This window comes from Leucoraja erinacea, chromosome 28 (genome assembly GCF_028641065.1).
Source record: "Leucoraja erinacea ecotype New England chromosome 28, Leri_hhj_1, whole genome shotgun sequence".
In the NCBI taxonomy this organism is placed as follows: Eukaryota; Metazoa; Chordata; class Chondrichthyes; order Rajiformes; family Rajidae; genus Leucoraja; species Leucoraja erinaceus.
In genome coordinates, this window is record NC_073404.1 from 13,715,263 (window position 1) to 13,740,700 (window position 25,438).

At 44.3% G+C, this 25,438-nt stretch overlaps 1 protein-coding gene across 1 annotated transcript in view; it reads left to right on the top strand.

Moving 5' to 3' along the window:
* The window catches only part of smg6 (SMG6 nonsense mediated mRNA decay factor), a 299,932-nt gene that overhangs the window by 222,169 nt on the left and 52,325 nt on the right, over positions 1–25,438 (top strand). Inside the window, exons 14-15 of the mRNA XM_055657778.1 lie at positions 8,282–8,458; positions 13,274–13,423. Of these exons, the coding sequence (XP_055513753.1) occupies positions 8,282–8,458; positions 13,274–13,423 (327 nt within the window). The remainder of the gene's footprint in view (positions 1–8,281; positions 8,459–13,273; positions 13,424–25,438) is intronic.

The window sequence follows — 25,438 nt, forward strand, 5'->3', positions numbered from 1 at the left end:
AACTACCCCACGAGCAGGCTGGTTTCCACCAAGGTCGATCTACTGCGGACCAGGTAACCCTCCTCACCCCAGACATCGAGGATTGCTTTGAGGCAAATGAGAAGGCAGGAGCTGTTCTTATAGATCTGACAGCTGCCTATGACACCATGTGGCACTGGCGACTAACTGCAAAGCTACTTCGGGTGCTGCCAGACAGGCGCTTGGTACACTACTTCATGGAACTGATATCAAACTGCAGCTTTGTGCTTAAGACCAGTGGTGGACAGCAGAGTAGGCTCCGTAGACTGAAGAATGGCATCCCACAGGGATCCGTCTTGGCTCCGCTGCTTTTTTCAACGTGTACATCCATGACCTCCCAGAGATCATCGCTGGAAAATATGGGTATGCTGACGATCTAGCCATCCTGATGAGACACAAAGTGTGGAAGACAATCGAAAGCTCCTTGAGTCAAGACAAGGGGACTTTGACAGTATACCTACGACAGTGGCGTCTAAAGCTGAAGGCAAAACAGTGTCAATAACATTCCATCTAAACAACAAGGAAGCTAAGCGAGAGCTAGCTGTTTTCGTTAACAACAGGCACTTGGACTTCCAACAAACACCCACTTACCTCGGCGTAAAGCTGGACAGGTCGCTTACATTTTGTCAACACCTGGCTGGTCTCTACAACAAGGTCATAGCACGAAGAGGCCTCATCCAATGCCTGGCAGGAACAAGTTGGGGAGCCAGTCCATCAACGCTTTGCACCTCTGTCTTAGCTATTGTGTATGCCGCAGCTGAGTACTGCAAACCCCTATGGATTAGCAGTAGACATACTAGCCTGGTAGATACGAGCCCGAACAGCACCTTACGAACCATTACTGGGTGCCTTCAGTCAAGCAGCTCCCTATACTTGCAGCCATTCCACCTGCAGGGATCCGAAGGCAAGCTGCAACTCTGGCCCTATCTCGTCGTGCCATGGACCAGTTCACCTCCTCCATCAGGCTATCAGCAGAGAACAGAGGCCACCCCGACTCAAGTCCCGTCACCCCCTTTACTCCACTTGGAAAACAACTCAGATCATCCATCCAGCCAACTGAGACAAAAGCACACTGGATAGCCACCAAGTGGTCACAGGAGTGGAAGTCAACCTCTTCTCCATTACACAGCTGCATCTCTTCACCAGATGAAAGCTGACCACCCCAGAGGAGCATGGGTGAAACTCAACAGACTTCGTACTGGAGTTGGGCGTTTCAATGCCGGCATGTAGAGATGGTGGCTCCGCAAACGCCCAGCCTGTGAATGCGGAGCAGAACAACAGACAGCCAACCATGTCATCTCTGGGTGCCCACTCTACCACCCACCAAATGGAGCTCCGGACCTTGCGGACATTGACGCAGAGCCAACAACCTGGCTACTTAACACCCGGCTTGAGATCTAACTATTCCTTTGGTTTATGTTTCATTCGCAAGAAGATTTTAAAAGTAAAATGAGGAGGATTGTGGCATTTCGTAAAGACTGCGTATCATGCTGAAATATAGGAAGGGACATTGGCAGAGAAGTCGAATGTGGTTTATAGTAACCTTTTTAAGTTAACCAATGTTGTAAGGGATAAAACCAATATTTTACAAATGTTGGTTCGACCATTGATGGAAAGTACTAGTGCCCTGCTGGGTGGGACTGAAGAGGGTCAAGGTGGATCTGTGCTTTCAAATCACATCAGAGCTAACAAACTCTGGTCTGAAGTGTCAGAATTTTTGAGCCAGGGTGCATTTACCAAGCATACAGATAATTGGGAATTAAGTAAACATAGAACAAATTTCAAATGGAATGTATGTGTTTGACAAAATCCTCGTGGAATTGTTTGAGTAACAAACCCAATGGATAGAGAAATGTACGTGGATATGCAAACTTTGGGTTGTTTATTTGAGCATTGTAGATTACAGGCAATTATCTCATTGTTTAATTAATCAGGACAGTCATTAGATAGCTGTTAACTATGTTCATTCATTAATGTCTAGAATGAGGAGCCAAATATATAATTAATTCTTGGGATTTTAGAATAGAGAACCAGTTTCTGAAATAATTGGTAAATTTGAATTTTATGCTGGGATTGTGTCAATGCCCGAGCTTGGCGAGGAGTTGACGAGATTTGGGAATGGGTTGGATTCATGTGATTAGTTCACAGGGAATGTGATGGAGCAGGCACAGCATGCTTGGTTTCCTGCTGTCATTCATCACAGTGAGTGGTTTTGCAGATAGTGAAGATGGTTGTGAAAGATTGCAGCAGGATCTGGATCGATTGGCCAGGTGGGCTGAGGAATGGTTAATGGAATTTAATACAGAGAGGTGTGAGATGTTGCATTTTGGGACGTCTAACATGGGCAGGACCTACACAGTGAATAGTAGGCCTCTGGGAAGTGTTATAGAGCAGACGTATCTAGGAATGCAGGTGCATGGTTCCTTGAAGGTCGAGTTGCAGGTAGATAAGGTGGTCAAAAAGCCTTTTGGCACTATGGCCTTCATCAGTCAGGGTGTTGAGTATAGAAGTTGGGAGGTCATGTTGCAGTTGTATAAGACGTTGGTGAGACGGCATCTAGAATATTGTGTTCAGTTCTGGGCACCATGCTATAGGAAAGATATTGTCAAGCTTGAAAGGGTTCAGAAAAGATTTACAAGGGTATTGCCAGGACTAGAAGGATGTGAGCTATAGGGAAAGGTTGAATAGGCTGGGTCTCTATTCCTTGGAGCGCAGGAGGATGAGGGGTGATCTTATAGAGATGTACAAAATCATGAGAGGAATAGATCGGGTAGATGTACAGTCTCTTGCCCAGAGTAGGGGAATCGAGGACCAGAGGGCATAGGTTCAAAGTGAAGGGGAAAAGATTTAATAGGAATCCGAGGGTTAATTTTTTCACACAAAGGGGGATGGGTGTATGGAACAAACTGCCAGAGGAGATAGTTGAGGCTGGGACTATCTCATCGTTTAAGAAACAGTTAGACGATGGTGGGTACATGGATAGAACAGGTTTGGAGGGATATGAACCAAGCGCAGGCAGGTGGGACTAGTGTAGCTGAGACATGTTGGCCGGTGTGGGCAAGTTGGGCCGAAGGGCCTGTTTCCGCACTGTATCACTCTATGACTCTTATCTGTGGCAGCCGTTTGCAACAACAGTTCCACTGTTCACTAATTCCACTGTCATTCTCTTCATAGCTCTGCATCTTCCTTTGCTTTGGGTCATTATTTTGATAGGACCTGTAATAGGTAGCGCTAAAGAGAGAATAAAGCCAAATCGATGCTTTGGTGCAGCATTACTTGAAGCACAGAGGCAGAACTGCGTAGAGCAGTTTGAGAGCAAACTGTAGGGGAATTTTTTACACAGTGATGAACAACAGTTCACGTCTTATTCTCCATGTCTTTCTGACTCGTTTGTTTTTACCGGCACATTGTTGCCGTCTGTTGCATTCTGCTACGTCTCTCATTTGCTGCTGTCATGCATTTGCATTTGCCCTCACCTGCACTTGTTGAGATAGTTGGCAGAAGTGCCAGATGGGTGATGGGGAGAGAGACATTCATTCCACAAGTAATTGTGATGTGGTATGCGCTGGTTGCAAAGGAGCCAGAAGTCCAGGAAGTAATAACTCAAGGTAATTGGATAAATACTTGAAATGGAAAAACTCAAAATGCTATGGAGAAAGAGCAAGGGGCGGGATTGACTCAGAGTCATACAGCACGGAAACTGGCCCAACCCGTGCATGCCCACCTGGTTTTAGAAATGAGCTGGTCCCATTTGCCTGCATTTGGCCCATATCCCTCCAGACCTTCCATGTCCATATACCTGTCTAATGTATTTTAAATGTTCTTATTGTACCTGCCTCTTTTGCTTACACTGGCAGCTTGTTTCACAGGCCCACCATTCTCTGTTTGAAAAGGTGCTCCTCAGGACTCTTTTAAATCTTTCACCTCTCACCTTAAACCTATTCCCTCTAATTCTCGAGTTCTCTACTGAAAAAAAACTTGTGACCAGTCACCTTACCATGCCTCTGGTGATTTCTTACACCTCTATAAGGTCATCTCAAAACTTCCTACACTCCAGGGGAAAAAAAACATTTGTCTCTCCAGCTTCTCCTTAAAACTCAAGCCCTTGAGTCCTGGTAACATCCTGGTGAACTTTTTGTGCACCGTTTCCAGCTTAATGACATCCTTCCTTTGGCAGAGAGACCAGAACTGCACACAATATTCCAAGTATGGTCTCACCAATGTCTTGCACAGCTGTAACATGATGTCCCAATTTCTGTACTCAATATCTACTGATAAAGGCAACAGTGCCAAATGCGCCCTTCACCACCATGTACCGTGTACCTGTACCCCTCAGTCTCGCTGCTCTTCAGCATTCTCCATGGTATTACCGTTTACTGTGTAAGTCCTGCCTGGTTTGACTTACCAAAATATATCACACAAGCCTAAATTTCATTTCATTTGCTATTCCTTGACCAATTTCCCTACTTCAGAATCAGAATCACACTTTATTCGCCAAGTATGTTTTGCAACATATGAGAAATGATATTGGCCAGGTCAGTCATACAATTAAAAGCAACAGATCACTCAAAAACACATTTTAACATGAATATCCACCACAGTGACTCCTACACATTCCTCACTGTGATGGTAGGCGAAATAAACTTTGTCCTTCCTTTTGTTCTTCCTCGGCCAGTGGCCTCGAGCCCTCCGTTGACGGGATGATCTTGACTCCCGTAGCCAGCGATGGTCGGGCCCTCTGCGTCGAGGCGGTCAGCTCCCGCATCGGGGGTGGGGGGGGGGGGGGGTGACAGCTCCCCTGCGCCAGGCGATCGAACCTCGCGTCGGTGCTGGTCGATCCTTCCGCGACGTTGGAGCTTCCCGACTAGCCTCACCCGAGACTGCGAGCCCTTGGTGTTGATTCCACAGTAGTCGCGGTGGGAGCGATCCCAGGCAAGGGATCAGCTCCGTGTTAAGTCCGCGCCCCGCTGTGGGGCTCAGGATAGTCCGAGGAGGCTTCCAGCTCCATTGATGGTAGGCCGCAGAGCCCGGAGAATGTGATCCGAAAATTGATCACACCTCCTGGAAGGTAAGAACTTGAAAAAAAAATTCCCTTAACCTCCCCCCACATAAAACAAACTGAAGAACATAAAAACAAACTTTTAACACACTAAAAAATAACAAAATGAAAAAAAAAACGAACAGACTGCCAGCAGGGCGGCCATATCCCCGGCGCCCCTGGTGGTCCAACTTGACTCAGATCATCTTCTAAACTTAGATAGCCTGCCTCACTGTCCAGTATTCCACCAATTTCAGTATCATCTGCAACTTTACTAACCACGTTAACCGCATTGTCATCCAAATCAGTAATATAAATAATAAACAGCAATGACCCAGCACAGATTCATGCGGCAGTCCACTGGTCACAGGCCTCCAATTGGAAGCGCAACCCTCCCCTGCTACCTTTGTCTACTACCACACCTGCCAATTTTGTATCCACTTGACCAGCTCATCCTGGATCTGTGTAATGATCTAACCTCCCAGGCAAGCCTACCACGCGGTGCCTTGTCAAGGCCCAAGTACAATATTATAATTGTATCTGGATCTGTCTTCACTAAGGAGGACACAAACAATCTTCCTGATATTGTAGTGGCCAGAGGATCTGGGGTGACAGAGGAACTGAAGGAAATCCACATTAGGCAGGAAATGGTGTTGGATAGGCTGATGGGACTGAAGGCTGATAAATCCCCATGGCCTGATCGTCTGCATCCCAGGGTACTTAAGGAAGTGGCTTTGGAAATCGTGGATGCATTGGTGATGATTTTCCAATGTTCTATAGACTCAGGATCAGTTCCTGTATATTGGAGGGTAACTAATGTTATCCCACTTTTTAAGAAAGGCGGGAGAGAGAAAACTGAATTATAGACCAGTTAGCCTGACATCGGTGGTGGGAAAGATGCTGGAGTCATTTATAAAAGATGAGATAGACGAACATTTGAATAGCAGTCACAGGATCGGTCTGAGTCAACATGGATTTACGAAGGGGAAATCATGCTTGACTAATCTTCTGGAATTTTTTGAAGATGTAACTAGGAAAATGGACAAGGGAGAGCCAGTGGATGTAGTGTGTCTGGACTTTCAAAAAGTATTTGATAAGGTCCCACATAGGAGATTAGTGGGCAAAATTAGGGCACATGGTATTGGGGTAGAGTGCTGACATTGATAGAGAAGTGGTTGGCAGACAGGAAACAAAGAGTAGGGATTAACGGGTCCCTTTCAGAATGGCAATGACTAGTGGGGTACCGCAAGGCTCGGTGCTGGGACCACAGCTATTTACAATATACATCAATGATTTGGATGAAGGGATTCAAGGTAACATTAGCGAATTTGCAGATGACACAAAGCTGGGTGGCAGTGTGAACTGTGAGGAGGATGCTATAAGACTGCAGGGTGTCTTGGACAGGTTGGGGGAGTGGGCAGATGCATGGCAGATGAAGTTTAATGCGGATAAATGCGAGGTTATCCACTTTGGTAGCAAAACAGGAAGGCAGATTACTATCTAAATGGCATCAAGTTGGAAAGAGGGGAAGTACAATGGAATCTGGGGGTCCTTGTACATCAGTCTATGAAAGTAAGCATGCAGGTACAGCAGGCAGTGAAGAAAGCAAATGGCATGTTGGCCTTTATAACAAGAGGAATCGAATATAGGAGCAAATAAGTCCTTCTGCAGTTGTACAGAGCCCTAGTGAGACCTGGAGTACCTGTATTGTGTGCAGTTTTGGTCCCCTAATTTGTGGAAGGACATTCTTGCTATTGAGGGAGTGCAGCGTAGGTTTACAAGGTTAATTCCCGGGGTGGCGGGGCTGTCATATGCTGAGAGAATGGAGCAGCTGGGCTTGTACACTCTGGAGTTTAGAAGGATGAGAGGTTATCTCATTGAAACATATAAGATTGCTAAGGGCTTGGACACGATACAGGCAGGAAACATGTTCCCGATGTTGGGGGAGTCCAGAACCAGGGGCCACAGTTTAAGAATAAGGAGTAAGCCATTTAGAACGGAGACGAGGAAACACTTTTTCCTTACAGAGAGTGGTGAGTCTGTGGAATTCTCTGCCTCTGCGGTGGAGGCAGGTTCTCTGGATGTTTTCAAGAGAGAGCTAGATAGGGCTCTTAAAAATAGCAGAGTCAGTGGATATGGGGAGAAGGCAGGAACGGGGTACTGATTAGGGATGATCAGCCATGATCACATTGAATGGCGGTGCTGGCTCGAAGGGCCGAATGGCCTACTCCTGCACCTGTTGTCTATTGTCTATAAGGGACATAGATAGATATTGTGGTAGTCGGAAACCTTTCCAAACGATGTCTAAAATTTGAGGATAAGTTCAGGGTGTGGGGTAGACATTTAGATGCGATCTGTGGAAGAACATTTTCACCCATATGTTGATTGGAATCTGAATTTCTATTCCTAACCCAAATCTTATAATTTATCATGTTAGCATGTGTTGTTTAGAAATTTGCAGGTCAGTGTTATATTTTGCTGCCCAAAATTACCCCTTTCAGTGAGTTTTAACTCAACTACTGAGCGCCCTTCCCTGCAATTGTTGCCAGTGCAATGCCCTAGCGGTGTGAGCGATTCATGTGTTCAAAACCTTTCGTATCCATTCAATGCAAAAGTGTTTCATTTTGTACTTTTGTGGGGAGGTGGGGGTGTCCCCTGGATTGCTAAGCAATCATTGGAAATAATCACTTTTGTTTTTCAGAATTGATGCTGTGTGCAGTAATCTTTATATAGAAGTGTGTGAATCTATGTCAGCACCCTGCCGACCTGAAACTACACTCTCAGATGACTTCATGTCTGTGCCCCCAGCTTAAGGTCATGCCTGGGACTTTGGTTTTGTGGTCAGAGGTCATTCTAATGTCAAGTGGCTGACTAGCAATATGATAATGGGTAGTTAAAATTAAGGAAAGGAGGAAGTTGATGCTATTGTGGAAATGCTTTTAGTTTCCTTTTTATGACTTAAACCATCTTTCGTACGCCCTGCTAGTTCTTTTTACTGTTCCTCTCGTGATGTTGGTGGCACGTAGTGAGTTCTCGGCTATGTGTTTTTGGTTCCGCTTGTGACAATCCCTGTGGCTTCTGATCCTTTCCTCAGCCCAGCCTCAGCTGTCCTCCTGGTAGCCTCAATGCCGTTTGACACGTTTCTCATGAGCTTTTTGGCATTTGACCAACAATTTGTTTTTTTTTTCCCCTGCTAACGTTCTGGTTTCCTCCCCAAAACACTAGGTAATAGCGGCTGACTGCAAGAGGGTCACAGTGCTAAAGTACTTCCTGGAAGCTCTGTGCGGCCAAGAAGAACCTCTGTTGGCATTCAAGGGTGGAAAATATGTGTCAATGGCACCCATCCCAGACAGCCTGGGAAAGGAAGATGGAAGCCAGCAGGGAAAACAACTGGAGGATCAGGTACTGCACACCAGAGGGGTTTTTTTTATTCCATTTCCTGAAATTCCACTGCTGCTACGAGATCCACATGCTGTTTTCTATTTCACTTTTTAATGGATGATTTAATGGAGCTAACCTCGGCAAGGTCAAGGTTCAGGAGTAGGATAAAGTTTATAGCTGTGGCACTGATTTCACAGGGGGCCTTGCTTGGAGCACTGATACAGGAAGAGACAAACTCATTGGTTTGTGTGGAAAATTGAACAGCAGCCCACATCCTGATATGATTAGGGATTTTGCTGGTGTTCCTGCTTTTTCATATACTCCCTTAAAGCTGCATTGTCTCCAGCTCTTTGTTCACTAAATGCTCGTTTCACTTTGAATCAGTCTGTTTTTCGTGAATGCACATGTATCCCTCACGTTGATCGGACAATGATAGTTTGAAACATCTGTTTCTTGCTATAACCATGACTGAATACGTAACCAAATTCCCACTGATTCTGGGTCTCTCCTTTTGATGACATCCTTGGTTGATCAACTGCAATGTTGTTTAATTTTAATCACCAATTATCTTATTAAATTGCTTGTCACCAACCCATCACCTCCACCTCCACTATCACCTCACCACTAACTCCACTTGTGGATATACCAAGATTGAAAAATTGTCAAATATTGAATGTGGTCATTTGAGGAAATGTAGAAGGGGGGGGGGGGGGGGTCATCAGCTTAGTCATTGGCTCCACTTACCCAACTACATCTGTCAACCTTCATCCTGAAACCTCCATTTTGACCTCAGCAACAACATTCTTTTTTGTCCTCTTTCCTTTGTTTACCATGTGGATTCCAGTGACATTTGTAACTGCTGAACTGCAACAAAAAAAACACACTAGTCTGAAATGGTGAACAATTTTAATGTGTTTGCAAATAAGATGCATGTTTCAAACCTCTGTGGTTCTGGATTTGTGTCTTCCCTCTGCACAGCTCCCCAACCCATCCTCAGTCCCTACCCCTACACAGTCCGCATGGAGAAAGCTCTCTGTGCTATTGAATGATCAGCTGTTTGGCATTCTTGAGAAATTACACTTTCCTCCTATCCTGTTGGAGCAGTCCATAGAATAGTAGGTTGTTCTCACTATCCACGTCATTGGAAGAGAAGCCAGCTTTTAAGGTCCCTCACGATGTCAAGACATGGAGGGGCCTTGAAAGGAACATATCAAGTTCCTTTAAAATTGCCTCAGCAAGAATCAGCATCTCAAAGATAAAATGAGAAGGTGCCAGATCCTGCAGTTTGATGACCAGTTGGCAAATAAGAGACTGGAATGTACACATTACCAAGGGAGCATTCCTTCATTTACTAGCGTGCCAGCAAATTCTCAACATCTGATTCAAATCCTGAGGATTTTACAATTTAAAGAAAAAAAAACAACTTAGCTAAGATGCCACAGTTTGCAGTTGGCACAAAGGTGCAGTGCTATCTGGAGTCTGCCACAGCTATTCCTTGGCTAATGGCTCGTAGATCCATGGGGCATAAGGTTTCAAACATCATTCTCACGTGAGGTACTGATGTCCCTGTGCAGCCAGAAAGTGGTGCAAGGATATCCCAACAATATGGAGATTTAGTGTGCAAAAAGTCATTTACTCTTGGTGTTGTGTTGTGATTATGAGCAGCTGGGTCCTAGACTTTCTCACCGGCCGACCACAGACTGCGCATGGGGAGGCAGGTCTCCTCCAGCATCACCCTGAACATCGGTGCACCACAGGGCTGTGTGTTGAGCCCCTTCCTCTTCTCCCTCTACACTCACGACTGCAAACCCACCCACGAGGCCAACACCATATTAAAGTTTGCAGATGACACCATTGTGGTAGGCAGGATCACGAGTAACAACGAGGCCGCATACAGGACAGAGGTAGAGAACCTGGTGAGCTGGAGCCGTGAGAACAACCTGATCCTCAACACAGCAAAAACAAAGGAGATGATCCTGGACTTCAGGAGGAGACCGAAGACCTTCGTCCATCAGCCCATCAGCATTAACGGCGAGACAGTGGAGGCTGTGCAGAACATCAGGTACCTCGGAGTCAACATCAGCCACGACCTGACCTGGACCGTCAACATCACGGCGACGGCCAAGAAAGGACTTCAAAGGCCATTTCCTGAGGTGCTTGAAGAGGGCACGTCTCCCACAACAGCTGCTGGTGAGCTTCTACAGGTCAGCCATCGAGTCAGTTCTCACATACTGCATCACAGTATGGTACTCTGGCTGCACCGCAGAGAACAGGAAAGCTCTCCAACGCGTCATTAAGACTGCTGAGAGGATCACTGGCACCCAGCTCCCCAGACTGGAGGACATCTACTGGACCCGCTGCATCCGGAGGGTCATGGGCATCATTAGAGACAGCACACACCCTGGACACTGCGTCTTCACCCCCCTGCCCTCAGGAAGACGATACAGGACACTGAGCGCCCGCACGACAAGACTAAAACACAGCTTCTACCATAGAGCTGTGACACTACTGAACTCTATCCCCCTCCCACACTGATTCACCCCCTCTCTCTCACACACACCCGCCCATACTCCTATATGTTTATAGTCTAATTTTTAATAGTTCTTTTTTAAACGTATTTTTATACTCATATTCCTGTGCAGCTGGAGTACTGCTCCAACAAAATTTCGTTGTCTTGTACAATGACAATAAAGATTATTATTATTATTATTATTATTATTATAAAGCAGGAACACCTAGCCCTCTGCAAAGGGTCTAATCCATGTAGTGGGGGTACCACGCCCCATATTTTTAACGCATCTCTTTGGAACAGACCACACAAATTCACCTGATGTACCTATTTTCTCCTATTGCGTAGGGATGATGTCCATAGAACACAAATTGGTTGAGTAATTCAGTGGGTCAGGCAGCATCTCTGGATCTCTGGAGGACATGGATATGCAATGCTTTAGGTTGGGACCCTTCTTCAGAATGGATAGTAGTGGGAAGAGAAAGCTGAAACATCTCTCACACCCCCTACAACAATCAGTCTAAAGAAGGATCCAGACCTGAAAAGTCACCTATCCATGTCCTCCTGAGGTAATGCCTGACCCGCTAAGTTACTCCAGCAAATTGTTGTCTACCCAAGATTCCAACATCTGCAGTTCGTTGTGTCTCGATGAGACTATAATTTGCCTCAACTTGCCAATTTTTTTTTATTTTTTATTTCTCTTTTGAAAGTGCTTCGTTTTGCTGAATGCTTATTCCAGAGGCAATGTCTAACCCTTCTCCCCTTGGCAGTGAGCACTTGTAGGCTCTTAACTAAGGAGGATGTCACAGCAGAGCCTTACTTTGACCTCGCCAATGGTCTGCTGACATGGACTCCCTGCAGGAGCCAATGGATACCAGTCAATTGTAGCCTGCTTAGTGCACTCTCCACCAGCCTGGTCCACTCGCCACCATAAACCCTCCACATTCTGTCCCATGCCATGATAGCAGCATTTCCTTTGCATGGTATGCACTGTCTAGCACCAATTCATGTGAAAGAGTAAACTCAGTCAATGGATCGGTAACCAGGCTTTATACCATCTGATTTCAATATTAACAGATTATAAACATGGCTTTGGGCAGACACCAGCAAGTCTGCTGTTCGGTAAGCCCTCAAGTTAATCAGTAGTGACAAATAATTTAAATTCTTTCTGGTAATGACTCCCTCATAGTGGTCACTGATGTTAGATGTCCTGACTATCTAACCCAATAGTTCCCAACTTTCTAATGAAAGCCTCATGGTTTATACCCTTCCCCTGCCCCATAAACCCCTAATGACATCATAGTCCACTCCTTTTAAGGAGTTGGTGCTGTCCAAGGGATTCCCAGGAATTACAAGCAGTCCAAAGGCCGGCTGGCACTTAGAATGGCGTGCCTTTATTTATTGGATGGACTTTTGAACCAAATTACCTCAAAATTATTGAAGCTTCATGGACCTGCTGTAATCTTTGAACCCCGTCTCCTAGCCCAGCTGTCAGTAACACTTGTGGTCCACGACTGGCCAAGCCACTGACACCTAAAAGTACAATTAATATTCCATGAGTTGCTGTTCTCAAACTTGCATGCTGTGATGTGCAATGGGAGCCAGAGGCCTGCCTTCCTGGCCAACATAGAGCACAGACTCTACCAGCGCTTTGAATTCTCCTGAGTGAATCGCTTTCAGCTGTGCAGTTGTGTGAAGCATTAGCAAAACTGTTTTTTTCCACTTACGAAGTGAAGGGTGTGACGACCAAGAGCTGGCTTTTCACACAGGCCAGATAGACTGTGCAGAATCAGGTGAGATACTTGGAAACGCTTCTTCAAGCCTTTGGTGCCAATTAGTGGTAGGGTCACAATGGAGCAGCGGTTACCTCCTTCCTTAGTCTTCCATTTGTATCTTTGGTTAGTGGCCCAATCATGAAGCTTTGCCTCTGTAGGCACAGGTGGGCTGTGTTGGGACAGGACTGTACTTGAACCCTGCTAGACAGCATGATGCGGGGCTTATGGAAGTTATCCAGTGGGACAGGCGCGTTTGAATATCAGTCAGTATAAAAATCTAACTTTGGAAACCTTGGGTTGGAGTCCACTAGAGCTACCAGACCGGCTTGGTAATCCATGTTTATCTAGATTTCTGGCAGCCTCTGTCCTTATCAAGGCATTATTAATCACTAAGGCACGAATATGACATAGCTCAAGTCTGTGTTCCTGAACTTTTGTTTAATGTATGGGGCTGAATATTGAAGATGGCAGCGCCTTGCTGTATCTTGTTAGTAGCATTCTCATTTTTCACTGTTCCTCACTTCAGTTCTATTGCCAACCATTTATGCACAGGAAGAAGATGTCATCATTGAAGAATACGAGGGACAGGACACTGAGCCTGAAGGCAGCGGAGGGGAAAATGATATAAAGGAGCTGAGGGCAAAAAAGCAAGCACTGACTAAAAAATTTGCCGAGCAGCAACGCAGACAGGAAAAGATCCAGGTACCCAAGGCTCTTCACTGGGGGAAAACTTTCCATCTTTTTTTTCTTTCATTTCTGTCAGCCTTGAATTGAAGCCAGAAGCATCTGTCTAGCCATATGCTTCAAACTCTTGTGCTATGCAGGCTTGGTTATAAAATAGGCAAACCAAAGACCCTTTTGGGAAAATGCACATGTGTGCCCTCGAGGCTTTGGCTTTGCTCCTGAACAGACTCAAGTTATTTTTCCAAACTCAGCTTAACCTTTTAAAAGTAAGATAAATGTTTTAAAAAGTTAATATCAACAGGGTCTGATGTTTTTTACTCGATTTATTCATTCAGAAAAAGCATGTTTTCAGGCAGCTTCTTCCAAAGATTAATTTGTTTAAATCAGTTTCATGCATCTTTATAACGAGCTCTCTGCCTCAGATCCAGCAGCTCATATTAAAATCATTAAAATCGATCACTGATTTAGTTAACCTGTGGACCATCTAGAACTGATTTCTTATTTTTGACAGGACTAATTCCTGCTTCAATTCCATTAACTCGTTTGGTGCTGAAACATTCATCCTATTACCGTACAAACAAGCTCACTGCCATGTTTCCTTTACATGATTCATTTTGGACATATCTTCAACATCAAGCTGTGGAGCCTTGTAGGTCTTGGAAAGAGTGCCGCAGTATGTTGAGCAGTATCACGTGGAACACTTTGTTTTTTGTCTCAACCACCTGTTTTACCTGGACAGCAGGGAATCTTACAGTCATCCAGCAATCCATTCTTTCAAGTCCCGGTTATACATTTCTCAGTAGGACAATTTGCAGGCATTACTACTTTATTTAGAATGTGACTTCAATACAAGGGTGTGTGATTATTGACAAAGGAAACCACAAACTAAGTGTAACTACTTCACACTTTGGAATTAATTTTTATAACAGGATGTTGCCAGCACAGTGAATGAGAAGTTTGTCAAACTATCAAAAAGCAACCGGGCAGGTTTGTAATTCAACAGAAGAAGGTGTGCGGGGCTAAGGGAGATGACATGCTGGCAGGGCTGGGATATGATCCAAATTGAACCCTGAGTGGGGTGCGCTGATGGAGTTTGCCATTTGCACTTCATGTTATTCTCAAACGGAGGTCTGAGTCAGCACCTCCCGGCGGTGGGCTGTTTCCAGGGCCAAAGCTTTCCTGCTCCTGGATTGTGTTCTATCAGGCAGTCCATTACTTGAGCTCACTCAATCGTGGGCTCATTCATTCAATCACATGCTCATATTACACAGCAACAATGAATACATAGAAACGTAGAAAATAGGTGCAGAAGGAGGCCATTTGGCCCTTTGAGCCTGCCCCACCATTCATTGTGATCATGGCTGATCATCCCCAATCAGTACTCCGTATCTGCCTTCTCCCCATATCCCTTGATTCCGCTAGCCCCTAGAGCTCTATCTAACTCTCTTTTAAATTCAACCAGTGAATTGGCCTCTACTGCCTTCTGTGGCAGAGAATTACACAAATTCACAACTCTCCGGGTGAAAAAGTTTGTTTCTCATCTCAATTTTAAATGGCCTCCCCTTTATTCTTAGACTGTGGCCCCTGGTTCTGGACGCCCCCAACATTGGGAACATTTTTCCTGCATCTAGCTTGTCCAGCCCTTTTATAATTTTATACCTTTCTATAAGATACCCTCTCATCCTTCTAAATTCCAGTAAATACAAGCCCAGTCTTTCCAATCTTTCCTCATACAGCAGTCCCGCCACACTAGATCCAGAGTTCAAATGGCGCTATGTAAATGCAGTCTTTCTTTGCCTGCTGTTCCACTGAAGCCTCAGTGTCCATGTCGATAGCGTTGGACTGATAGTTCCTGGTGCTTACCCTTCTCTACAGCTTCAATATACTTTGTTGAATGCATTCAATACATGTCCTTCACAGCATTTCTGAAGTTGTTGCTGGTACCTTGTTGGATTTTCACAATGGTCAGCTCTGATATTCAGATTATGAGGAGAATGTTGCAGCACAGTGATTCCCTATAACTATTGGAAATGCATTTCTGTTTCTTTCACCTTCTAAGATCCTTCATGATTTTTATCAGATCTCCTCACAACTTTGTCAGTGCAAGGAGAATCCCTGTCGCTTTTCCAATGCATCTGCTGACCCGAAGCCCCCATTCCTCGGCCCAGTATACACAATTACCTCTGAACACAAATGCATCTGTTTCCTGCAAAACTAGACAGCACAATTGGAACTGATCGATACAATCATTCCCTAGTACCTTTATAACTAATTGGCCCTTATGGATCTTTTCCCAAGTGCCTTGCCTCTTCTCATCTACCAATGGGATCCCATTCTACTCGCTCCTTCTGGTCTCAAGAATACTAGCTTCCCCATCTGTCCTTCGGGAATTCCAGCTTTCCTTTCCGGCCTTCCAGAATTTCAGCTTTCAGTTATCCTGGTCTTTGGAGATTCCAGGCTCCTGACCTCCTGCTGCCTCCTCCTCCTGCCCTCATTGACTCCAGGCTTGGATTCTGGCCTTGACATCCCTCTCAGGCCTCAGAGACAAGTATTGAACGCTTGTGTTAGAACCAAATGGGAATAATTGACATCTCTCTGACGTGGGATTACTTGCTTGACCCCATGTGCTAGATAATTTTGTGCAGATGGTCACTATTTGAATGAATTGCTCAAGCAGCCAGATACACAGCATGTATCTGTCACTTGGCAATTCAGGATTCCCCATGCAACAGACTCAAAAGATGCATCGGTGTATCCTGGTAATCAGTGATGATTATGATTAAAGCAACAAGTTAATCTCTTTAGTGCTGAGAACGTAAACATGGTTCATTTGCCAATTAAGACTCAAGGCATTAATTCTAACTTAATATTGCTGCCAAAATCCTGGGTGTTTTTAATGTGGTCTCCTCTGTTCCTATTTTTCCTGACCTGGTAGACTAGGAATTTGGTCCAAATATCTGGCACATATGTGGGAAACTGTCTCTATCAGTCCCAGTGACCATTATAACAACACTGCATCAAGCCAAAATATGAGGTGGATGGAAAGAGATAGTTAAAAAAAAATTGGGAATAATCCTAAATCTGAAATGGTTGCGGGTTATTCAGCAGACAAAGAAATACTATTTGATTATCATAATATCAGAACTAAGATGAACTAAAGTTTGAAGGTGTAAGCCCCAACGGATGGTGTCCTGTAGGTTTCTGGAAACATCAAGTGATGAGCAGACTTCTGTGCTATTCCTAACTCCGTTTGCCAAAGATTTGCCTTTATAAGAACATAGAAAATAGGTGCAGGAGTAGGCCATTCGGCCCTTCGAACCAGCATTGCCATTCAATATGATCATGGCTGATCATCCAAACTCAGGACCCCGTTCTGGCTTTTCCCCCAAATCCCTTGATTCCCTTAGCCCTAAGAGCTAAATCTAACTCTCTCTTGAAAACATCCAGTGAATTGGCCTCCACTGCCTTCTGTGACAGAGAAGTCCACATATTCACAACTCTCTGGGTGAAAATGTTTTTCCTCATCTCAGTCCTAAATGGCCTACTCCTTATTCTTAAACTATGACCCCTAGTTCTTGACTCCCCCAACATTGGGAAAAGTTTTCCTGCATCTGGCCACAGTACCCATTGGCTGCTGTCCACGTCCTAGTTTCCATTCGATCAACCTTGCTTTACACTCTCTTCCTGGCCTACTTCTCCCTTGGAACGCATTTTTCCTCCTTGCATTTCTTTTTTTCTTTCTGGCAGCATTTCCTTAAATTATCCAGCTGAGCTTTCCTGCCCTTGTTGCCAGAACAGCCTTCAGATCCTCATTGATGGGCCCGCGTTGAATATGTCTTGCCTTTGGAATGCTCATGCTCCCTAATCCTGACCACCAAACCTTTCTCTACCAGCTATCTCCCCTCTACTCCAGTCTGAAGAAGGGTCGCAACCTGAAACATCATCTATCTATTCCCGCAAAAGAAGATGCCTGGCCTGCTGAAATTCTCCAGCATTGTTTTTTGCTCTTTTCATTCCTTTATTTCTACCCTGCTGCTGTCAGCTGCCAACACCTCCCTTAGGAATTATTGGTTGCCCGCAACCTAGCTACTGGGGCATCCATCACTCTCTACTTGGGGAGCTTTCTTGTGGAGGAGCCCGTTGATATGTTACAAACAGAAACCTACCTTGTGGCTATGAGCTACAGTCTCACATCTTTGTCTCCTCTTTGGGATGCCTGTTTTGCTATGAGTCTTTTTCAAACATTCTCATAGCTAAGTCTCTGTCTGTTCCGGAGTGTATTTCTTCACTCTTTCTCACCATAACCATCCTCATCATTCTGCCTGCCTCATTACTGAAACCATCTGCCTCAACCTATACATCGTGATTCTCTCCCATTCTTAAAGTTCCTGTTTAGCTTAGTTTAGTTTAATTTTAGTTTGGTTTAAAAATACAGCCCAGAAACAGGCCATTCAGCCCACCAAGTCCACGCCGCCCAGCAATCCCCACACACTGACACTATCCTACACACACTAGGGACAATTTACAATTTTACCAACCCAATTAACCTACTAACCCGTTCATCTTTGGTGTATGTGAGAATACCGGAGACCCCAGAGAAAATCCACGCAGGTCGTGCTAGTGCAAGCACCCGTAGTCAGGATTGAACCTGGGTCTTTGACGCTGTAAGGCAGCAACTCCACCGCTGCATTACCCTGCCACTCTGTTCATCCTTAACTTCACCTCTGCTTCCACAACTACTCCTTCTGTCTTCAAGCTTGCATGACCCATTCAGCTTTTACATGTACTTGAGCATAAAGTCACCCGTGCCTGCTATGCTACAGTATTCTTTACATCCTCTCTGAGTCCCAGCTTCCCATCCTCTGTGGCCAATATGCCCCTGCTGAATAGGTCCCTGACTGCAGTTTTTCTCTCTGGATTGAGTTTGCTCAAGGTGACAGTACAACAATTCAAGATTGGCTCTATGATAGACTGAAGAAGGGTGTCGACCCAAAACGTCGCCTATTCCTTCTCTCCATAGATGCCGCCTCACCCGCTGAGTTTCTCCAGCATTTTTTGTCTACCTTCGATTTTTCCAGCATCTGCAGTTCTTTCTTAAACAAAGATTGGACCTTAGTCAGTTCTCCAGAGCAGATTGGATAATCTGAACCACCTGGAAAGATTGACTCAGAATGCAGATGATCATTGATGAGACCTAATGGTACAGACCTTCTGTGGGAAATTCCTACAAACTGTGCAGTTACTGCATCTGTATTAGCTATTGCCAAGAAATACCGAAGCTCTGTGGATTTGTGCTAATGTGGTTTGTCCCTGTGTATATGATGTGTTGCATTCTATATTGGGCAAAGTGGAACTCTCCTTGTGTGAAGTTCACAGTAATTTAGTTCAGATGTTAATAAATATGGGGAATGGTTTCTGTGAATCAGACATCCAGCTGACTACAAAAAGATTAATCTATCATATGAGCTGGCATGATTTGGCAACTTCTACTGTTCCCTAATAATTCCGCTTCCATCAGCAATGTAAACCCCTTCGTAATGTGTGCAGTTTTTTGCACACTCTAAATTAATGTATAATTTTGCCCAGTGAGTTGACCTTTGTTCCATCTGCGCACCCTGATGCTGGACACTAAGCCACTAAGCCGTTATATTAGTGGCTAACTATGGAAAGTGCAGTGGAGGGGTGACGGAACCTGCGTATGCTGGGTGGGATTTGAAGATGCCCTTGGGACAGTAGGACTGCTCTGGATTTGGGTGCACTGTTAAATGATCAATATTCATCATTACCTCTGAGTGTTTTGGTCACCCTCCTCTTGAACATCCTTGTTCTGATCAGAAATGATGCATTGAAGTGTTGACAGTAGAATCTGTGAGCACAAAGGACCACCTTCATACAATCTTTATGGTGGTGAACATTAAAGCACAAAGTTGAAATAGCAATTCAGTGGATTTAAGCCCTGAGTACTTCACTCTGGTGTGAAGGAACCCAGTGGCTTAACTGAACCGTCACCAGGGGTTAAAGCAGTGATTCTTGGAATACCCTGTTTCCTATCCAACTGAACATAGAACAGTATGGCCCAGGAACTGGCCCTTCAGCCCACAATGTCTGTGCTGAAAATTATGTCAAATAATTACCCATTCAAGATTCTTACTTTTAGCCATTGACGGCCTTAACATCTGTCTTCTGAAAATTCAGACACATGCCTGACAACCCCCTAACCCCCTATTCCACCTTTCTCCTCAAATTCAACCTTAAATGTTATCAGTTTCAGTCTCTGAAGATGCTACCTCACCAGCTGTTTCCAGCATTTTCCGTTTTCATTTCAAATTTCCAGTACTGCAGTTTTTGTTTATTTTCATCTACTCCAAAATGTTGGTCTTATTCTCTATCTCCTGAAACAATGCCTTGAAAGGGTTTGAAGTTTGTCCATTCATTTTAACTTTATTGAAGATTGGAATCATCCAGGTAATTCTGAACTGGCTGACTGGGCAGGATCAGGCACAGCCTCAGCTTTACCTGTATTGCTCTACATCATCACCTGTTAACCTGGCTGTCTGTTGATAGAGCCTTGCTCCTGATCTCATTGGTTTGAATTAAAGTTGATCACCATGTCTTTTCCATTTTTTATGGCTTGTATCTTCTCCCCATCGTCCAGGCTACTTGCACCTGTAAGCAGCTAACTCAGGCCTCAGTTAATGGTACGGAAAAATAGATGTGGCGAGACTGAAGACAGAACCCAGTGTTTCTGATTCACCTGCCCATCTTAATGGCTCCCAACAAGAACTGGAAACACAGCATTCCCCAACATGACCCCACCCCCTCCATCTGCAGCCTTTTAATTCTTGCGCAGAATCTGTAGAGATTTGCTTCAACCCTGGCCTGTTCCAGCACTACTCTTTCTAAGCCACATGCTATCTCAGTCTTTGCTCAATTTGATAATGACAGGTGTGATTTCAGCTTTCCCCGTGGCCATTAAGAACTCTACATTTATAACAACTTGAATCATATAAAATCGCTCCAAAACATGTGACTCTTGTACACTGTCTCGGTGTACTATTCCTATGCACTTGTACTTAACTAAGATTGTGCTTATGTGTAGTAAGACTTTTACTGAGCTGTATCCAGAAAGGGAATTTCACTGTACCTTGGTACATGTGACAATAAAATGCCATTGAATGATTGAAGCAATAAACACCATTACTAGCGCTAATCAGCACAAAAAGCAAAAATATTGTGTAACAGTCCGCTCTCGGCGTGGGGTCCTCGTACAGTTTAATTCATGCATTTAAATGTTTTCCTGTGGTCATTTTCGTCGCTTTGCTTGATGTTTTGGACCACGATGTTTAACACATATGATGCAGATCGAGGGGGAACTTTTTTCTTCGTAGCATATATGTTGTGGAATGATAATGGATGCAAATGTAATGGCAGCTTTCAAAAGGGAATAGGATAAATACAGCTAGGGAAGAGGAGGGGGGGGGGACTAAATGGACAGCTCTTTAAAAGAGTGAGGACCGGCAAGATGGACCAAATGGCCTTCTGAGTTATATAATTCCATGAGCAAGGGAGAGTGCAAAACAATTTAGAACAAGAAGTACAATTGCCACAGGCAATAAAGTGTGATGTGAAACCAGTGATTTTATTACAAAATAAGCACACCAATATCGTATCCTGTGGCAAATTCTTTTATGACTAGACAATTGGGTGACAGACTTGTCAACACCCTGTCAGGTTTTGGCTGTTTAGGGCTAGTGAAGTATTGCCGAGACTGATTTTATACATTGTGTAATGGTTGTGTTCCCTCAGCATCTGATTCTCAATTCAGTTGTACATTCATTGAAAACTATTCAGAGGCCTTGGAAGCCAATTTAAAATAGAGCTAAGTGTGTAACTGAAAGTCTATGAAATGAAACACATGTTCCACAAAGCTAGCTGGTTCAACTTCTGTGTTAAGGATGAGTCATCAGGTGTTTTCGCTCTTATTCAGTAGTTTGGAATAATGTCGCACTGGAGGAGGTCATTGAGCTTGCACCAGCATTGTGCAGGAGCAGACCCATGCTACATTCTCTAGCTCCTTCCCAAAACTCTGCAACAATTTCATCTTGAAAAGAAGAGTGTCATCTCCTGCCATTGAGTCAGGCGTTAGCTCATGACCACTCGCAGCATGAACAATATCTTGGTTTAAGTATGGATGGTAGTTTACATGTTTGATGGTTTGCAAAACTATTACATAAATTACATAAATGCTGGTACTGAGCTGTTTAAAATCTTTGATGTGAAATTCATGCTGATTACTATGTTTAGAAAAAATATATACATGGAAACCAATCTCTGATATTTGGGAACCTTCGATTTACAGCAGTTTGGTCCTTGTGCTTTCCTGGGTCGGCACAAGTTGAGCAGTTTTGAAAGACTTTTATTGGTCTTTGAAACCTATTTAAATTTGTTTCCATTCGACATCTTCGATTTCCATTTGATTCCATCATCCAGCTTCAAGATTTGTATCACGAGTTGGTGATGGAAACAAGGTTGAGATGTTGGAAACAGTGGAGAGGTCTATGACTGTCAGGGATCCTTATCCTTCCTGAATAAAATGTTACATTGCCAGCAGCTGTGCTGCAAATCAGAGAGAAAGACATGGTTAGTGGGAAGAGGCCTGAAGAATGTACTGGCCAAATACCATTTCTGCTTTTCTGCATTGGTTCCTTAATCACAGGGAAGGAACACCTTCACCAGAAGGATAGAGCAGTTTTAGAAGGTGACTCACCACCACCTTCTCAAGGGGCATTTAAGGGCCAATGCCCATATATGAATATGTGAAAGAGGGGGTGTAAACTGCATGTGGAAGGAACCCTCCGTGATTCACTGATTGGCTGTGATCAATCAGCACCCATTAAGAATAAGATGAAATGATGATGATGCCAGATGGTATGTGTTGTGGCATCCAGAACTGGGTAGCATTGTGTTCCAATCTGACCTCGGCTGCTGTTCACTTGGAGTTTACATGTTCTCCCTGTAACCGCATAGGTACTCTGGTTTCTCCCAAGTCCCTGAGATGTTTGCGTAGGTGAATTGATTAATGTGAATTGCCCCTTGTGTGTGTAGGTGGTGAGGAAAATCAAAAAGTGAGCAAGTGAAATAGAACAAGTTGCAGGGAAATATGCTGATTTGATCTGAGAGCTAGCATGAACTTGGGGGGGGGGCGGAATGGCCTCCGTGTCATGATAAAATTTGCAGGTTTTATATTTTTAACAATATAGATGGAGCACGTTCAACCCATCAGGTCTATGCCAGCTCTCAGAACTATCCCAACACAATGACCTTGTATGAGCTTCACACAGCAAAGTTTCCCTTGTTGTCAGAAACTCTGTTAAGTATATGGTATCAAATGCACCTTGTCTTATTGTACGTGTCCTTTTCTTCACAAAGAAACTGCAACACCATGTCCTACACCAACACCAATCCTTTCCACATTTCAAAATCAAGCTGTTAATAGATCGTGTTCCCATTTAGGACCAATCGGTGCAGCGATAAAATTTCAGTGCTCAGTTTGGGGTTTTAGGTATGGAACAGGGTGCATCTAGATCATGATTCCGCTCCCTAGACATAGGGTAGTTTCATCCAACTGTTACCAGAGGTTTAGATGCTTATTCATCATCTTTGGACATGGGAAGGTTAAAGCAAAGCAGGACAGAGGGGTTCTGCTAGCTGGGCACTAAGTGGTTCCTGAATTTATATAAAGGGATACAATCCAGCCATCGCTGTCCACTCAGTATGCAGCATTGATTTTAAAGAGATTACCAAACATTGTGAGAGATATGTTATGAGAACCAGAGACAAAAAATAAGGTTTTAAACCAGAAATATACGTCAAGGGGCTTTGTATTAAACTCCTGGAGTACAGAGACTTGGTGGACATCGTGACTTGACTCAACGTCACTGGCTCCTAATCCTGGAGTTCCCCGCCCTAAAGCAGTGAGGGAACACCTGCACTAGAAGGATAGAGTAGCTTTAGAAGGTGACTCACCACCACCTTCTCAAGGAGTATTCTTGGACCAACACCCATAAATGAATACATGAAAGCGAGGGTGTAAGCTGCATGTAGAACAATGGCTACGTGTTAGAGAACACATATTTATAAATTACAGAGAGGAAGTTAGGATCTGAAAATGTGGGAAGTAAGAGTCTGAAGGATTGAAGGTATTTAAGTTCCATCAGTGAGGATATGAGAAGAAATATTCCTGGGAAACCTTTAAGGAGAGAAGTGAAGAAATAAAACCTGAACATGGTGGCACACACAGGATTGATATTGTAGTTTACAGTGCCTTTCATCATTTTATTTGATTATTTGGCCGAGATATGGTGTTATTTAGCCAGATTGGATTTGTTCTTTTGGTACTTGAGCAATTTTCCACTTTGCCGACTGGTGCCAGTGCTTTATCCCTACTGGAGCAACTTGTCCCAAAGTGGGACACTGATCTGGAGTAGTACAGGTACAGCTGGAATGTCATCTGATCCTTTTTTTTTAATCTACCCAGTGTCTTCAGCCTTATCACATGGAGGTCTGAAGGCTTGTTACTTCAGCCTGGTCCTTGTAGCAACTTGAGGGTGACATGTTCTGGGAAGCACAGCCCCCAGAGACCTTTTTAAATTGTCCAATATCAACCATTCCTACTTTCAGTGCCAGGACTGGAGAGTGGTTCTCAGTGAGCACTTCAAATCTCTCTTCTATCAAGACTCACTTCACCAGGCAAGTAGCTGGTCTGAATTCACCACTTGCATTAATCAGGAGTTCTGCCCATTGGTACACTGAAGGGAGTTGCAGGCTGCACATTGGGCAGTGACGCATCGGGCCAGAGCAAGGGCAGGGCTGGATGGTAGGGATGTTTATCATTCTTTCAGAATGTAGATTTTAAATAAACACCTTTCACCATTAATAAGCAGGACAATGAACAGTTCTCAACAAACATGTTGTCATAAATATGCAACACGCTGAAGAGAATAGGTTTTGTTTAGTTTAGAAACAAGGAATTGCAGGTGCTGATTTGCAAAAAAAAGATATAAAGTGCTGGAGTAACTCAGCGGGTCAGGCAGCATCTCTGGAGAATGGGAGTAGGTGACGTTTTGGGTCAGAACCCTTCTCCAGGCTGTTTGTGGGGGGAAGAAAGCTGGAAGAGAGGAAAGGCAGAACAAAGCCTGGCAAATAATAGTCATATACAGATGATGGGAGGGGAGGATGATAGGCAGATTTAGTGTAGTTTAGAGATACATCACGGAAGCAGGCTCGCTGGGCCATCGACCATCGATTACCCATTCATACTAGTTCTATGTTATCCCACTTTCTCATTCACTCCCTACACATTGGGGGCAATTTTATTAATAGAGCCCAATTAACCTACAAACCCGCCGTCTTTGAGGAAGGAATGTGGGAGGAAACCGGATCACCCAGAGGAAATGCACCTGAGGTCAAGATCGAACCGGTCTCTGGAGCTGTGAGGCAGCAGTTCAGCCAGCTGCGTGTGCTTCCCTACAGATGCTGGAAATCCACAATAAAATCTGAAAATGCTGGACCACATCTGTGGGAGGTGAGACTGAGGCAAAGTTTCAGGTTGAAGACCCTTCATTAGAGATTTTGTTTTTCTTCCCTAAAATGAAGCCTAACCCTCTGAGTATTTCAAGCATTTTCTGCTTTTATTGTAGATTTCTAGCATCCGTGGGGAGAATTTGGGCTGTGCATATAGTGTCAGCTAAAATGGAGTCGCCTACGTTCTGTGTCTAGCAATAGCAACAAACCTCAACCCGTGTCCTTGCAAGAAGTCACAACAGTTATTTAGGCGTCTTCAGTCAATGTGCGAAGTTCAGGTGACAGCATTAAGTTGTTTTTCGACTGGGAAAGTTATTTATAATTAAATTCCTTTTTGTTTTGTGGTCTTTTGCTAAAAATAAATAAAGCAAAGGAAGAGACGGCTGAATCTAGGATTAGATGGGAAATGCACACCAGTTCAACGAGTTTGAATTGAATTAGGGGGTCACG